Here is an 18,399-nt window from a genome sequence, read left to right as displayed (position 1 = left end):
GTGTAGACCTGAAATCTAATTTTTTTAATATTTATTGTTTATTTTACTGATATGTTTATTTTTAAATTTTATTTGTCTACTCCATACAAAAATATTTTACTCTAAGTAACATTTATACCTACTCTAAAAAATATTTCTGGAGGGGAATGCATAATTTACAGCATTTATTTAAGCACTTACTGTTCCTAGAGCTCTCAGTTTGTAACCTCGTATACAGACAATACAGAAGCTAACAAAGGAACCACATTGTACAACAAACCGGTCGTGCCAGATTGTGCAAAGAATATATATATATATATATATATATATATATATATATATATATATGAAACCATGGTTTGTTGTGACAACGTGAGCGTTGAATTTAAGTGTCATGAGTAATTAATCTGAATTAATTAATTAATAAATTAAATATAAAAATTTTTTAAAAAAAACGAAGCGAAGTGATGCAAGAGTTTTATATTAAATAGTATATTCATTTAACACTAACTTAGAGAAGTTGAATAGTTAAATTTAACTTGCAAAATTAATAGATATAATTACCATGGTCTACAGGAAGATGCTTCAAACTTCGTGTGGAAACATAAACGAGATTGGAAGAGTATACAAAGTAAAAACCAAATGCCACAATGTTCATGTCATGTATTCTTTTTCTGCCACCATATACGTTTTCACATAAAATTGGGCATATAAACAAGAACAATGGAGGGATTTCTTCTTATTTCAAGCGTATGAAGGAATTGGTCGAAGACTTTGAAGTGAATTCATCATGGATACACCATCCAATAAAGAAACTATACTTCTGAATAATTACATCACACAAGAAACCCTTCAGTATTTTGGTAGTAGTCTCGATAGACGACCGCTACCTTCTGATGTCGGGAGAGGAACGGTTGAGAATTCGGAATCAGAATGCTCGAGCTGCCGAAAATTTCCTACCGAGGGTACAGGGCTTGTGTTTTGGCCATGCCTAGAGAAACCAGAAGCACCAGTTGTTTGGTCAGAAGCAGATGAAGTAGGTCCTGCAGCATTTGGTCTCCCGTGTAATTCTTTGCTGGACTTACTAGCATCTTCTGCCCTCTTTTCTCTTTCCTCGGTTTCCTTGAGCAGAAAATCAACCCAAAGATCTGCAATAGACTGAGGTGAAAAATATGCTTTAGACTTGGATTTTCAAGTGTCCTGATACTAAGCATAGTCAAGGCTGAGTGATATTTGATTGTTCTCAACATTCATGTTTTCATTCAATGGTTTGAGTAAGCTTTTGACCTCTTTGTTGGTATGACTTTCTTTGTAAAGAGACTGTTGATTTCATTTTATTCATTTCTTTCTCCACCTAATTCCTTTGCTCGGAAAACATGAGCTAATTTCCATCTATATATTGTGGATTCTCGAATCTAAATCTAAGCCTTAGTCACAAAACTTTTCCCAGGAAATGCAAAATTAAATGCTAGAGGAAATCATTAATCCCATGAAGGCAGAGGAAATTGGGGGGGGGGCATTGAGTTGAGGATTTGTTTTCAAGGGAAGACCAGATTGGTAGCACTAAAATAAATGCCAATTGTCATAATTTGAGGTGACTTGAACTTGCATGTCATGGATAGAGAAAATGGAACGGTTTCAGAGAGACTACTTTGTTGACTCATTAAGCCCTAAAGCAGAGAAACCAATTGGAAAATCCGTTTTCTGAACAAGGTGAAAAAAACAACTACCTGATTGTCAGGGGTGATAGTTGCATGTACATCGGCCGAACCTCCACCCAAGATGCCACCAACCAAGCGACCAGGTAGACCCAAAACACCCCGAACAACACCTTTTCCAGTACCTTGTTGAGCAATACCTATCCTCTGCTTGTCTTCATCTGAGAACCCCAGCATCCGAACCATAAGATCCAAAACCTACAATAATATAAGAAAGAACATCTATTTTAACCCAGAAGCAGTATCTTTTCCAGAAGAAGTGCAATTGAGATCAGTGCAGTAAGTGATTCTTACTCTGCCACAGCCTTGATTATATCAAATATCAGTATGCAAAAGGAAATTAGAAGAGAAAGTTCATTATTTAGTTCTGTTACACAATTTACTTGAACCATTTTATACCTCTTTGCTGTGGTTTCTCTGGAAATAGGTCACAAGTAGTTTGATCACAATACGCCTGCAAGAAATGTAAAATTAGCATTCTAAATTATGGAAGTTAGTTTCAGTTGACATCTATGATTATGTTAAGCTGGTTCTAAACACAAAGTCACAAACTATTGCAGAAATGACAGATCTCAGTTCTGAAACTTACTCCAGTATTGACCAAAGAATTCAGAAATCAAAATTGGTTCACTTAAGATCTATCTTATTTATAAAGGGGTTCCTTTACATGGCATATCATGCAGATCAATTTATTGTAGATGATACATGCCAAAGGAGGTTTCAAATGTCCATCAAAAGGAAAGAAGAGCCCATCCCAAAACTAAAGGAAGCAAGTAATTTGTATACATATATGCAGTTCTAACATGTAGACAATTCCTCACAGTAGGAATATGATTCAACATATAAACGGGCTAACCTGTCAACAAGATAATCAGAGTCCATAGACATTCTGTTAATCCTAGTCATGCTATGCTCAAGAGTACGCCTTAGTTTCCCATTATCTTCCTCAAGCTTGTTTACTCTTGCTTTCCCTTCTGCTACTGCTCTTTCTGTTTGTGAAAGCTTTGCCAGAATTTCTTCCTTTTCTTTCTTTGATAATTCTGCATGCTTATCTGCAGCCTGGAGAATACATAGATGATCAGAAAAGAAAAGCAGGGAAAAAAACTCGACTTCAAGGAACATGCTTATCCACATTCCACCTCATAAAAGGAACTTCAAAGTAACTAAACAGAAAATCTCTGATTTATAAATAGTATTAAATTCATAACCATAAGTTCCATTTCTGAGTGAATTTATTAATGTAGAGAAGCAATTAAACAAGAAAGTTAGAAGACTATACTTTCAGAAGACCAGAAAGTCTAGTTGCTTCTTCTCTTGCTAGAGCCAAATCGCTCTCCAAATGTTCCTATAACAGAACAATGTAAGAATTAAATCCAAGTTTTCACTTAAGCCGCTACTTACTTGAGAGTTTTCCGTATACAATACTAAAGATCTACTTACCTTTGCTTCAATTTCAGCATAGTACTGACCAAGAGCAGTTTGAAGATTTAGCAGTTCGACATTTTTTGCATTTATTGTTCCTATACAGTTTGCAAGTTTCTTATTCAGATCATCTATGGTTTCCCTAGATTTTTGGATTTCATTTTTGTTCATCATCTTATCTTCCTCCAGATCTGCCATCGCTTGCTTCAGGGATTTCTCCAAGCGTGCAATTTGAGCTCTCTGATATTCATTGCTCTCACGAAGTTCTTCAATAATTTTACTATCTTCATCCATTTTTTCTGATTCTTCAGATTCCTAAAAAATATTGCAGCAAGAGAAACCATGTTTAATTTTGATGACATAAATTGTAAGAAAATACTTTAAAACGTACAGGCTCCAGGATCCTCATAGAATGTAGCAAAGGAAACAGAAAGTTGAAGTTGATCCTAATGAAAGCTTAAAGTTAGACAACCACACTACTATTTTTCTCTCGTATTTGCATGTTGTCAACATCATCATCCGCATAAACCTATAACAAAATACAAGAAGCTACAAAATCAACTACATTTCTTTTCAAAAAAACAGATGTCAGAATTCTTCTATTCTTTTTCCCTCAAGGAGAGGGGTACGAATTCTGACACCAAGGTAGAGCAATACCTTTTGCAATATTTGCAAATAATGGCTAGACAACTACAGTTGCATGCAAGACTCCACTAAGTGATTGTAATGCAATATAACGAGTCAAGAGGAACAAAGAAATCCTTTAACATCAAACAGTCTATGCTAGACAAATTGACAGATGCCACCATAGTGAAACCTAAATATATATATAAGATCAAATTGCATCAAAAACTCCTCAAAAGTTCAGGGATAATCAACCTTTTCTAACAAATGTTGCTTAAGACGAGTCAATTCTTGCAAAGCCTTATCCCTTTCATGACATGTTTCTTCCAGATCTTTTTCCATTTTCTGTAGTGATAGCTCCATTTCTTTCATTCGGGGAGAACTTCCTGATGAATCTACCTTCTGGAGAAAAAAAGATATTACATACAAAAAGAACTGATAAAATGGAAAACTGAAAGATTAAAACTTTCTGGAAAGAAAATATAACAACAATAACCAATAATGTATCAAATCACATGCACACCTAAACAAAACAAAAAGAAAGGAATGAGGAGCCTGCAGAGTATATAGCCCATGCATAGCAAATTGGATATTACCGGAGTCTCTGAAGCATTGGGATCAATCTTTCCAGTCAAAGATTTCCTGGTACTTTCCTGGGCAGCCTCTAGTTCAATCTTCTCCATCTACAAGAGCACATAAACAGAAGCACATTCAGGATGAATATTCCCCATCGATTATAATAAACTTCCTTAAATGGAAACTCTTAACAAGGTAAGGAGGTATCCACCTTTAGACGGGTGTTTTCTTTCTCCAAGGCGGCAATCACTCTTTTCAAATTATTCACTGTATCATCTGCACCTACATCCTCCTGTCTATTCAACTCTATTTGCAAACGTCTTATTTCTACTATTTTTCCATTCAATTCATTGTGTAGTTTGCTCAGCTCAGTGAAGGCCTGTCAAATAAATGATTACTTCTATCAACACCGAACAATTATGTACAATAAAAGAAAGGTTTGGGAGGGTTTACTTTAAACAGACAAATAAATGATCACATCTATCAACACTGAACAATTTAGAAGCTTACTTTATCCTTCTCTGATTTCATTAACTTAAGCTCCTCCTGAAAAGACTCATTCTGCTTGTGCTCCTCTGGAATTTTACAGATAAAGAAGAAGATGATGTTTCCTTTCTTTGACAATGGATAATATTTGCAAGTATCATAACTGGGACTTCAAGGTGTACAAATATACCTTGCAATCTCATATGTAGACTCCCTAGTTTATCACATTCCTTTTCAAGTTCCATATTCAATTGCTTTATTTGTAATTCATGATTAGCTTGAACTGCCTCCAGGGACCTATTTTTCTCTTCCAGCATATCTGCAAGCTCCTAGAAGACATTCATATATATATATATATATATATAATCGTCAAGTTCACTCATTATCTAAAGAAACAAATAGAATTCTATCAAAAGAACAAATAGAGAGACAGGAAAAAAATTATATTGGAATGAAATGAGAAAACAAATAGAATGTGCTTAGTATCCCCTAAGGGGAAACAAACAGAAATACCAATTATATCCAAACATCCTAATAATGCCTCTTTTAATAAAATAGAGATGTGGAGAGAGAAGAAGAAAAGCAACAGTGGCATTACCTTTTCTCTTCCATCATGTTTGGAGGATACACCATTGGACAATTGGTTTCCACCATGACGATTTTTTACTATACTTGCCGACTTACGCAGTTGGTGTGGTGACTGATCACCATTTCCCTGGAGAAATGGGTACAGTTGATCAGCCAATAAAGACAAGTACATTAGGAAAGCAGGTTAATCCTAACCTGGTGGCAGTGGAATAATAATTCAAGACAAACTCACAACAGATTACATGTTCCAGTACAAGAAAAGGACAAAAACTAAACAATTAATATCATGTATGTTACATATTTGAGCCACTAAACGATTCAAGCATCACAGTCAACTCATTTCTTGAAGGACAGGCATCAAGAACGCAAGGTTAGAAGAAATAAAAGCCAATTTTCCTTCTAAGACAAGGATTCATCTCTAGATTTTTATGGCATATACCTAAAGGGAGATTCAAGGTTGCCAAAGGTGTGAAACATGATACAATGAAATCCATTTTACTTACATCTGCTTCTAGCAAGATAGTTACAGCACATTCAATAGCACACATTATGTTAGGTTTATTACATGGAACTACAACATGTGCCTTCTGAATTGCAGAACCTATCGCATAAATTCCATAATTTCTCTATAAACAATAGGTTTCAGACAACAACTCTAATTGAGACTAGAAACTACCTTGGATGCATTAAATCCATTACTTGATACTTTGGAATATTCACTTCTAGCTGCACCCAGAGCTGCATTTGTCACATTCAAATTTTGTTTCAATGAGCTATTCTCTTGGTTCAGTCTGGAAATTTGTTCCTGGAAATGAAATGCAAGGCAAATGAAGAGAAAGAAGCCATTCGAGAATGTTAAAAAACTAGAACAGTTTACAAATAATTGCATTGTTAACATTTATAAGACTTGAATTTCAGATCAATCCTGAAAATAAACTGGAAGAACTACAACCACAACATGCCCTTGTTGTCAAAAAATTATCACTGGTCATAATTGTAACTACCAAGCTGGGTCAAGATATTCTAAATCAAACCATACCACAATTAGCAGATATAGCAGATACCTCTTTTTCTTTTAACAAAGCAGCATAATTGAATGATAAAGCCTTAATTTCAGACTCGGATTCCTGAAGCTTCTTGATTTCAGCTCTGTATCTTTCAATCTACATAATAAACATAACAGAGATCAGTTATCATGCATGAAGGGTAGAGTACAACTGCCCCAAAAATGGCAAGCCCACTAGTAAAGTACCTTCCATGAGATTAAGGGAAAAAATCAAGCCTACAATTAACTCAATCAAAAAGCAAACAGCCACTCTTGATACCAAAAGAGGAGATTAGGAAGCCCCAAAGAGGTTAGAGATTCAATCCTAAAACACCCGCTCTTCAAATATTAAGGCAGAGAACATTACAAACCCGAACAAGTCTTTCTCACTGTTCCTCACTCAAATATGACAACTGTAAAACCAGAAAAGATTAAACCCAGCTAGCTGGGTTGCAGAGGTTCTCATTCACTGCTAAGACCCCAAGAACAAATAAGAGGGAAATTGTTACTAGTATTGCGTGTTAGACTAACAATCACCAAATAAAAGTTTCATGCATCCATATAAAGATCCTTGAACTATCTCAGCACTGTTTCGTGTTATCAAGAACTTCAAACCTCACTTCTATAAAAAAAAAAGAACTTCAAACCTCACCAAGATACACATAAAAGTCTAAGCAATGAACATTCTGAAATTGAATTTATCAAGTCAAACTTTTCGAGCTACCACTGATTCTTTACATAGTACAGACAGAAATAATAGCCAGTGCAAATAATTGATTGAAAAAAAGCTTTCTGAAGCTTAAGTTATCACTTCACAAAGCCTGATTCCAGACTGCTAAAAGGGGGGAAATACTAATCAAACTATCAAATATGAAATATGAAATATAAAGAAATTGAACAGCAAGCTGAATCTATTCCAAACTCAGAGGCGCCAAATATTAATTAAAAAATTCAAGCACGAGAATTAAATGCAATAATACCTCAGAATTAATTGGTGAATCAGTTCCATTGGCGACCGGAGAGAGGGAAACGGGCTTTGAATGCGCAAACCTATGAGAATTCCTTCTTTCAGAGCATGGCGAGTGATCTATATTCCCAGAAGCATAGATCTCGAGTTCTTCGTCTTCGTCGTCGAGCACACCCAGCGTGATCTTATTCAAATTCTCTTTCAAATCCGCAATTGAACTCCACATCTTACAAAGCTCCCGCAATCAATTTGTAAAAATGGACAAATACTAGTGAATCTGAGATGTTCCTCGATGAAATCAGGGCAAACAAAAATGTTCGAATAATGGATTCAAGATTTAATTTCTATTGCTGATAAATAAACAGGAAAAGCAGTAGCTTTGAGATTAGTTTTTGAGGAAGGGTTATTAATCTACGCAAACAACAGTACTGGTTAGATCGATCGGGCGGATTTTCAAGCCTTGGCCCGTTATAACCCGACCTTTTGTTAGTAAAATCAAATGGTTATTTGATAGGTAAGAGTAAGACGGTCGAAACAATCGACACATTAACACACATCATGTTAGATCATCGAAGCCTCTGCGATTGGGATTTAATTTGGCCTCTCGCTGAATGCACCTCGACTTATCATCGAGAGTGATGCGTTGAATTTAGTAAAACAATTACAGCGTCAAACGTTAGAACTGTCTGTGGCTAGATTCCATCTTGAAGAGGTCATTCAACTACTGGCTTGCCATTCCAACTTGGAAATCTCACATACTCAACGCTCGACAAATCAGGTTGCTCATACACTTGCTTCCTGGGTAGCACACTCACGCTTCACTCCATTTTGATGATGTTTGCCCGAACTTTATATTCCTTTACACTGAATGATGCTTTAAATGGTTAATACAAATTTTGTTCTTTTTTTTTATAAAAAATTGCAATATGATAAGAGTCAACAAATAGTTATTGACCATAACTAAGCACAGAAAAATAATCACCATGCAGACATATTGTTTTGAAGGCCAATCAATATTTTTATATCTCATTCTTCAATTAAAAACAAACAACAACAAAACTGGAAAAAGAGGAGCATGAAGAGCAGATTGGATATTACCCGAAGCATTGGTACAAAATGAATATTCAAAGATTTTGATGCCCAACTAAATTACAATCATCTAAAAGTTATGTGTTGTGATTTGATATAATTTCTAGAGTATTTGTTATAAGTGGCTTTTATCTTAGCCGTACATTTAAATCAATCTAGATTGTTCATTATGAGAAAATTCAATTATAAATATAATTTATTTTTCATCTTATTTGTATCAATCATTACTAATTGAAATCATTTACCCTAAATCTTTTTGGGTATCACTTAATGGCTTTAAAGCCTCTTTCAAGTGATCGTTTCAAATGTCATGATTTATGTTCGAACTAATCGTTTTACGAAATTTTAATAATTTTATTAAAAATACTCATTCATTTTTAATATATAATATTAATAAAAATAAAAACTTTTAAATAAAAATAAACTTTAGTATTTACTTATATTTTAAAAATAAATCATCATCAATTCTCTTTCTAATTAAATTTTTAATTGAAATTATATGTCATAAGAGTTTTTCTGACCCAATTTTAAAACACAGCACTTTATTATAAAATGATTTTATAATTATGTACATAGGTGTCAACCAAAACAATATGAGAGCTAGAAATGTAATTTTAATAGTTAAAATAAAATAAAAATAATGTAAATTGAATTTTGTCCTAGGAGTAATAATCGTGGCGTAAGAATATTTATAATCAATTTTTGTATTGAATAATTCCAATTTACGAAATAGATTAGTATTTAGATTTTTTATCCAACTTGTCAAATTTCTTATACTGAAATAAATTTTACATAGAAAAAGATCCATAAAACAATAAAAAAAAAAAGGCATCACCAAGAGTAAAACTATAGTAAAAATCAAACTTCTCAATAAATCATTTCCTTCTTAAGTGAACTATTATTATAGTAATAGTTGATAGAGTTTCTAAGCGCAAAATCAAATTTAAATGTTAAGCATATTTTTATTTAATACATTTGTTTTAATATATTACAGTTTAACCTATTTCCTTTATTTTATTAGCTAATATAAATTATTAATGCTCAACGCTATCAACTATTTTATTTATTTTCCTTTAACAATGTTCTCAACTCTTTTTTGTTAAACTGTTTACTTGTTTTTTCACATATACCTATAAATATCATCTACATGTTTACTTATATTTTTAAAAATAAATATATTTTAACTAAAATTCAGTTAATTTAGTGATATAAAATATTAAATTTCTTAAATAAAGTTAAATATTTAAATCTCGACAATTTATAACATAAATTAGATTAAGAAGATTATCCCTCTAGTGTACCTTTAGTATATAATTTTTTTACAAAGAGACCTTTATTAATAATTCCTTATTAATAATTTAGTGATATTGACCATTATATAATGATAATAACATCGTCTGAAATTATTATTGTACAATCACATTATTTATAACATCATAATAATATTTATTGTATTCATAATCGTGATAAATATATGTTATTCGTAGGATCTTGCATATTGTTTGCTTTACAATCTAATCGATAACAGAGAAAAGAAATTAATAAAGCAATTACCTAACAATGTCAGAAACGGCGGAATGCATATGAGATGTCGGAAATGTCTCACCTTAAACTAATGTAAACTAAAGATAATTGTTAGTATTAAAGGCAAGAGGCCAACTTAGCGTTTTTTTATTTTAGGATAAACTATGTATTTTAGTAATTGAACTTTTAATTTTTTCAAAACAATATCTAATGTTTATTTTTTATTTCATTTTAACAACTGACAACTGTCATTATAAACTTAATACGTTTATTACGAAGATATCAGTATTGATTCGTTTTAGCACATAAACTTTTATTTTTTTTCAAAAACCTAAAGTTAAATTTTGGAGGATACTAAAATAAAACAAAACCTAATTTTAGGTATAATTTTAAAATTTTTTTGAAAGTTTTAGCATTAAAAATGATATAATACCAATAATTTATGTGCTAAATATGTAGTTTGCCCTTTATTTTAATACGTGACAAATGCAAGTTGAAGAAGGAAAATTTCAAACCTTTTCAAATCTTCATGTCTCCTCACTACCAGAATCTAGTTGGACTTGTAATCCTTTTAGTGATTCTCTCTCTAAAAATGTTACTATCGATACAGTAAATATACAAGTTCGAGAGTCATGGTGACGGCGTTTACAGTTCGAAGTATCTTTAACTAGCTTTCCGTCTTCAGCTGAGCGCTCTCCATATTTCTTTCCATTGGTGACGGCGTTTTTTCCACCGAGCATTACCCTTTTCCTTCGATAACCCTTTCTTGGGAAAATCGCAGTCGTTCCTTTCTTGATGAAACCCTAAAACTCGAAAAATAGAAAATAAAAAGAAAGAAAGAAGGTCGAGAAAGAGAGCCATCCTAGGCCGACTGTGTGTCGGTAATGATGGATTAAGAAATATATTTTATGGTGGACGCATACATATATTTATCATGTAAAAATTTAAAATATAATGCGTACAAATAAAATTTTAGAATGAACACTATTTGTAAAATAAGTAATTAATAAAAAAAATTCAGATTTCAAGTTAGACATAAAAATTTTCATGTAGACATGAAAATTTTTAAGGTAGACATTATCAGTAAAATAAGTAGTATGCACGTATCCACCCTCGCTAAGTTGTGTCTCTGTCACTACGTGCAAGGAGGAATTGGGTAGATGGAGAAAGATCATCATCGTTATGTGCTTGAAATAATTTTTAATCTCGAGTTCGAGCATTATATAAATAAAGGTAAAAGCGTTCAATATAAAAAGATTAAGAATTTAAACAAATACTAACTAATATTCAGCCCAAGTTAATATAACAATTTATCGATATATAATTTATTAATTACAAGATGGTGATTAATTATGTTGTTTACCTAATTAAATAACTAATGTTACATTAAATGACAACTCATAAGGTAGATTCAGTGGTTAGAAATAATATCGTTCTTTTTAGAAGTCATAAGTTAAAGTAAATATACCTACAGGGTATACGTTTATTGGCAATAGTTAAGTTTTTTTAAACATAAACTATCTTATAATCACACTTTACATATTATTATTAAATAAATATTATATCAAATGATATTATAACAAATTTGTCAACAATTATTGATAAATAAAGTTGGACAATTTTGGGAAAGACCCCACAAATTCCACCATTTTCCACATTTTAGACGTTTCTAATATGGTTCTTCTTCCCGGGCCACCCACACTTTGTAATTAAAACAAACACATCAAACATTAAAAAATGTAACCCACTGCACCACAAGATTTGCATGACAATGAATTTTAAGTAATATCCCTTTTTGAGATAATACATGGGACCCATAATCCGGTAAGTATTAGTAATATTAATTATATAGTTTAGAAAATTATTATCAATATACTAAATAATAATATATATTTTATTGTATTATAAATAAAACTAACAACTAGTTGGTCAGAGAGACGAGGAATTAGATCCCTTAAACAAAGTTAGAGGTTTGAATCCTGATGATTGCAAAAGGACCAAACTGGATTGGGATGATCACTCTTGCCTCTACATTACCCAACCCAAATTAGTTGGTCAATAGATCAGATACTGGTGGTTAGAAAAATAAATAAAGAGTAACCATATAAAAAATAATAAATATATCATTTTATTATATCTATTTAGGATTATAATATTTTTCTCTAAATTTTATTTAGATATCTATTTTATTGATTTTTTTATTTATTTTATATCTAGTCAAATTTATTTAAATATATATTTTAATCCAAAATTCAAATTATATTTTAAATTGAGTATAAACTCTTTAACTCAAATCAAATTCAAAGACATATTTTTTTATAACTAGTTGCCTTTCATATAATCCCATGTTTGATAAACTCCCAAATATGTCACATTAAATGGATAGATATGTATAGACACACAAATTACAAACATGCTATTCTATAATGGCCATTTATACTAGTTAATTACTCAGATACCTCATCGTCATTATTTTTTCTTAAAAAGGGTAAAGTGCAAAAATAGTCCCCTGACTATAAGATATTATTTTATTAAGTCAGTTGACTATTAATAGTTATAAAATAGTCCTCTGACTATAGAATGTTGCTTTATTAAGTCCCTCAACTATTAAAAGTTACAAAATAGTCACTTGACTATTCATTATGCTTCAAACCCGTCATTTTTTGTTAAAAACTGGTAGTTGTCTAAGTTGAACGTTAACATGATGAACGATATATGATAGTTATTTGAAATTCAAAGATCATATTTTATCATATGACGGTCAGTGTGTTTATGTTCAACACAAAATACTGTTAATTTTTTAACAGAAAAAGACGAGTTTGATACATAATGAATAGTCGGGTGACCATTTTCTAACTTTTAATAGTCGAGAGACTCAACAAAGTAACACTCTATAGTCAAAGGATCGTTTTCTAACTTTTAATAGTCGAGAGACTTAATAAAGTAGTACCCTATAGTCGGAGGACCATTTGTGTATTTAACTCTTAAAAAATTGGATCATCTTGATAAATACTACTAACTTATCCCACTTAATAGTTATTAGTAATAATAAAGTTCCTTTCTTGTATTTGGTTACGATAATTTTTGTTCTTTTTTTCTAGTGTCCGATGATATTGATTCAGTCGGGTCTCTTTCAGTATAATAGCTTATGGTAAATATAATTTATATATTTTTGTCATTTTGATTGAATTCGATTTGTTCTTCGTTCGAAATTTTTTTAAATCCTAGGGCAAAAGACTTTTCTTTAATCGTTAAAAGCAAATCGATAGAAGAAGACACAAAAGCTACCCTAGAGTGGAAATTTGAGTATCATTTTCGACTACGAAAAGAATTGTTATTATTTTTGATGAGTCGAGTTCGAGCACCATAGTTGGTGTGTGATCGTTCAATGTTAAAAGGTTGAGAGATATCTTCGAACAGATATTGTCTTGTACTTACCCTAGATTATTTAAAAAAATCATTTTCGGGCTAACTTGTTTTGGTTTGTAAAGTATATACCTAAATTGAAGAAACCCAAATGGAATACCCATGAAAATGATATCTCAAAAGGAGGTATTTTAACTTAAACGTCTCAAAAACCCATAGCTTATGTGCTTTTTTTTCCACATTTGTTCATGATTTATTGCATTATGAGATGATAACTGTTTGGCTTGGTTTTGTGAAGAAATTCATTTCTCAGGAATTTTCTTTACCCGCTCTTAGTCATGAAAGGAGAGGCTTCATGGATCAGCCCTTGCTTTGATGACTTGTCAAAAGACAGTGGTGACTTTGAGTCATTCACGGAACTGAAGGATGAAGGTAATAAAGAAACCGCTGTGGTTTCTGCGGACTTAATCCTACCTGATGACTTGCTCGAACGAATCTTGGCTTATCACCCTATTGCTAGCATATTCAGAGCTGGTTCTGTGTGTAGAAGATGGCATGAAATTGTCAGTTCTAAAAGGTTCCTATGGAACTTGTCAAGTGTCCTATCACAAAAGCCTTGGTATTTCATATTCACGAGTTCTGATGAACCCGTTGGTTATGCCTATGACCGGATCCTCCGAAAGTGGTATGGCATCGAACTGCCCTGCATTCAGACTCCCAACTGGTTCATTGCCTCGTCATGTGGGTTGGTTTGTTTCATGGACAATGATAGTAGAAGTGAGTTTCATATCTGTAACCCTATCACCATACTTTGCAAGAAGCTTGAGGAGCCCCCGGGTGTGAAATTCTCTGATTACAGTGCACTGTCAATCTCAGTGGACCGGACATTACACAATTACACTGTATCCATTGTGAAGTCTAAACAAGTTCCTGGAAATTTTTTCCACTGGGACCTTTCGATTCATATTTATGATTCGGAAACAATGATGTGGGCAACCTCCTTGACTGAGGTTCTGACAGGATGGAGGGGTGGAGATGAAAGTGTAATCTGTGATGGGGTGTTATATTTTCTGATTTACTCAACTGGGGGTGGCACACCTGGGAATCGTCATGGTCTAGTTACATACAATCTCACCAGCCGATCTTCCTCTTTGATACAGAGTTTTATTCTAGTACCGGGCCCTCTTACCTGTGGTCGACTGATGAACCTAAAGGAAAAGCTAGTGATGGTGGGAGGGATCGGGAAGCAAGACCGGCCCAATATAATCAAGGGCATAGGTATCTGGGTTTTGGATGGTAGGAATTGGGTTGAGGTTGTTCGTATGCCCAATAAGTTCTTCCAAGGATTCGGTGAGTTGGACGATGTTTTCGCTAGTAGCGGTACTGATAATCTCATATACATCCAAAGTTATGGTGCTCCGGCTCTTCTTGTTTTCGACATGAACCGGAAACTCTGGAAATGGTCAACCAAGTGTCCTGTATCGAAGAAATTCCCGCTCCAGCTGTTCACCGGTTTTTGCTTCGAACCGAGGCTCGAAATTGATCCTTAGTTTATCTCCGGGAATGGTAAAGCTGCTTATATCTTTATGAAAATGGAAACTATTGGTAATTGTTCTCCATTAGCATATACTGCACATACACACACAAGTTCCAAATTTTTCTTAACCGCATAGTATATAACTTCCATTTGGTTCCCATGTTAAATCGTTACTTCAAAGTTCTATGGTCCTTTTGCTTATTGCTGCATGTATCATGGATATACGATTTTACCTCAACTCTTAAGGTGACTATTGCATGTACTTTTGTGGATTTATTTTTGTTTAATTATCGGTATTTGATTTATTAATTTCGAGTAATGAAAACCAGTCTCAAATTTCGAGTAGATGTATCGGCATATGTTATACCCAAATGTTTTAAGTTCTGCATCATGTGCATGTCCTCCTGGAAATGCTTCCAGGCTATTATACCATCTCATAAGTTTTCGAAACATATTCAAATCGGATTTGTTGATGCATCCGTGTTAGGACCTCAAAGGCTCGTTATAAGGTCGAAAACTCGGGAAAAAAAATACAGTGCCGAGAGAAAACTCTGCATAAGCAGTCTGATCTCGATTGTCCGACAAAGGCTTTTGAAGTCGGTCTCCTAACATGTTGGGAAGAAAAAGAAAACCGATCGATTTCTTTACGGATTAACGACGGCGATTTTATTTCGTTAGGCAAATCCAGCATGATTGTGCTTTCCTGGAGGATGCATGCAGGCATCATGGATTACATCTTGATGCTTGGATTGCACGTAAAGGGATCTCTAAAAGGTGAATTTTCCCATAAAACTTCCACGGCAAAATATACGATGTTATTTGAAACAACCAAAGCTTAAACACGAACTGTATGTTCTTTTCATTGTCTTTATGCAGTTTCCCCTTACTCGTTCCCTGCCTTACTGATTCAACCGATTTATTTAGTACCACCAGCAACATGAACATACTCTCCGCAACCTCTTTTCCAAATTGTGAAGCCTCGTAATTGAAATTCGACGATCGGTGGCCCGAAACTAACCGGTAAATATCAATGTCAATAGAATACGAATCCGAAGTTCGTTAGATGATAGTTTCTGAGGCTGTTGCAGTATGGTGCGTTTTGCAGCAATACTTTTAAGTTTATGTCGTGTTTTGGAACAGTAATCCCCCGCGAAAATTAGGGGTGTAAATGAACTGAGCTTGAACGAATAAGATTTTGTTTGTGTTTGTTTGTTTATTTTTGAAGATGTTTGTGTTCGTTTAATTTTTTATATCGCGTTCGTTACTTATTGTTAGCGAACATGTTCATTTAAATGTTTACAAATGTGTTCACAAGCATGTTCGTGTAGTATTTGTTTACCGTTAGTTTATATATTCAATTTTTAGATTTACGTTTCATTTGAAATGTAAAGAAAAGTGATAAAATTATGATACTACTGTTTAAACTCTTTAATATTCATAGTTTAAAATTAAACTTTCATCACGTGTTCAATTTAGTCCACATCTTCATTAATATTTAAAATGTAAAAAAAATGACAACCGTGTAGACAAGTTTGTTCATGAACATAAATAAACGAGTCAATAAATGAGTTTTTTCGTGAACATAAATGAATCGAACACACATATATTCGTGTTCGTTTGTTTATTAAATGAATATAATTTTTATTCATATTTTTTTTATTTAATTTAACAAACAAAATCAAATATTATTTGAAGGAAACACGAACAGTTCACCAAAACTATAGCGTGATGGATTGTATTGTGAACACATTCCAATTCGCTTGTGTAAATTACTTTACCATATGCATTTTCTGTAAGCTGAAATAAACCTGGATTAAAATATAGTTTGACCAATAATAATAACAACTCATGATTGAATAAAATCCCATAGTTACCACTAATTTGGCCATATGTTAAAATTACTATAAATGGTTGATAAAATAACTTTACGTAGGATATGTTTAGGAAGACTGGACGACCAACGGTGTGGGCGGCTGCTTTTTGAATTCACAAAGTAGTCCCTATGATTCTTATATTCATCAACTTGGGTGGAGTCGTTCAACCCACAAGTCGGCGTCCACGCACCAATACCATAAAATACTTTTGCCACTTTTTCATTTGGTTGTCCTCTCGTTTCAAAATTTCGTCCGGATTAATTTGGTTTGACTCATGTCGTACATTAATTTTAGTGGGTGAATCTCTCAATAAATATTTTTTATTTACACAAAGACTCGAACCTAAGACTTTATTTAAACGATATAAAATTATTTATCACTTAAACTAATTCCCTTATTAATACATGTGCCACTTCATCCCCTATTTTTATGCCTTTTTTTAATGGTAAAGATTCATCCATCAACCAGGTCAATTGGGCTACTCAAAAGTTTAGTCTTTTATCTTCTGCCCTCGTACCTACAATAACTCTAATTTTATATTATTATTTATTATTATTAAAGAGATGATGTATAGTTTTTCTAATATTATTAAGATTAAAGTACACTATTGATCCCTTAACTAAAGAATTTTGCTTTAATAAGTCTCTTGACGATTAAAAGTTACAAAATGATCTTTTGACTATAGAATGTTGCTTTGTTAAGTCCCTCGTCTATTTAAGTTACAAAATGATCACATGACAATTCATTATGTTTCACACTTGTCAATTTCTATTAAAAAATTGGTAATTGTCTAAGTTGAGTGTTAACATGATGATTAGAATATGTAATAGTTTGAGATTATGAGATCATATTTTATCATATCACAATTAGCGAGTTAACGTTCAGCTTAGAATAACGTTAGTTTTTAACGGAAAAGGATGAGTTTCGAACATAATAAATAGTCGGGTGACCATTTTATAACTTTTAATAATTGAAGGCTCTACAAAGCAACACATTATACTAAGAGGACCATTTTATAACTTTTAATAATTTAGGGATAACTCAGTATCCTATAGTTGAGGATCATTTGTGTATTTTACCCTATTATTTTATTAATCAGACCTTAGTTCTTCATCTTAATCTAATAAAACAAAACAAATACTACAGGCCAACTAAAACTAAATACCATTTACCAAAACAAATTAAGAAAGAAGCTGATGAGATTACTTTAATAAACAAAGAGCTCACCACCCCTGACCGAATCATAATTCCCTTACTTGGCTAGTTTCCAAATCTACTTAAAAATGCACACACCTGCTTCAAAAATTACCGCTAAAAATCAAAAACAAAATATAGGGGTAAACTCTGTAATTGATACCTAAAATATTTTTAGTATTTATAATTTGGTCAACATAGTTTTAAAAATTACATTATAATCATTAAAATTTGGCTTATATCACAAATAAGTACCTAAAGTATATTTTGGTCAAAATAGGTATCTAAAGTATTTTATGTCAAAATAGGTACTTACTGTTCAAACTTTTTCATTTAAGTTCTAAAAAAGTTGACATGTGACATTAATTAAAGAATACCTTAGGTACTTAGATAAAAAAATTGAATACTTT

The 18,399-nt window shown here is 32.6% G+C and overlaps 2 protein-coding genes across 8 annotated transcripts; one reads left to right on the top strand and one right to left on the bottom strand.

Annotated features, from left to right (window-relative positions):
• Positions 1-690: 690 nt before the first annotated feature.
• On the bottom strand, positions 691-17,289 carry LOC120205608 (golgin candidate 3-like). Of its 6 annotated transcripts, none has more exons than XM_039205459.1 (15): positions 7,419-7,836; positions 6,458-6,556; positions 6,070-6,198; positions 5,404-5,520; positions 4,996-5,131; positions 4,830-4,894; positions 4,531-4,698; positions 4,340-4,426; positions 3,999-4,145; positions 3,138-3,434; positions 2,977-3,042; positions 2,554-2,756; positions 2,097-2,151; positions 1,710-1,895; positions 691-1,137 (listed from the first exon to the last, which is right to left on the bottom strand). In XM_039205459.1, exons 1-15 carry the CDS (start codon positions 7,629-7,631, stop codon positions 832-834), a joined length of 2,274 nt encoding a protein of 757 aa, XP_039061390.1. In that variant the 5' UTR covers positions 7,632-7,836; the 3' UTR covers positions 691-831. The 6 variants fall into 6 exon arrangements, with proteins under 6 accessions (XP_039061390.1, XP_039061389.1, XP_039061393.1 ...); XM_039205458.1 differs by having other exon boundaries at positions 4,996-5,134; positions 7,419-7,631; XM_039205463.1 differs by lacking the exon at positions 691-1,137 and adding an exon at positions 1,153-1,256 and having other exon boundaries at positions 1,709-1,895; positions 4,996-5,134; positions 7,419-7,834.
• LOC120205609 (F-box/kelch-repeat protein At3g61590-like) lies at positions 13,675-15,057 on the top strand. 2 transcript variants are annotated; one of them, XM_039205466.1, is made up of 2 exons: positions 13,675-14,972; positions 15,007-15,057. In XM_039205466.1, exon 1 carries the CDS (start codon positions 13,723-13,725, stop codon positions 14,932-14,934), a length of 1,212 nt encoding a protein of 403 aa, XP_039061397.1. In that variant the 5' UTR covers positions 13,675-13,722; the 3' UTR covers positions 14,935-14,972; positions 15,007-15,057. The 2 variants fall into 2 exon arrangements, with proteins under 2 accessions (XP_039061397.1, XP_039061396.1); XM_039205465.1 differs by having other exon boundaries at positions 13,675-14,975; positions 15,010-15,057.
• Positions 17,290-18,399: the final 1,110 nt, after the last annotated feature.

Source organism: Hibiscus syriacus, unplaced genomic scaffold (assembly GCF_006381635.1).
Source record: "Hibiscus syriacus cultivar Baekdansim isolate YM2019G1 unplaced genomic scaffold, ASM638163v2 tig00012523_pilon, whole genome shotgun sequence".
NCBI lineage: Eukaryota > Viridiplantae > Streptophyta > Magnoliopsida > Malvales > Malvaceae > Hibiscus > Hibiscus syriacus.
This window is presented reverse-complemented; position numbering and strand designations above follow the sequence as displayed.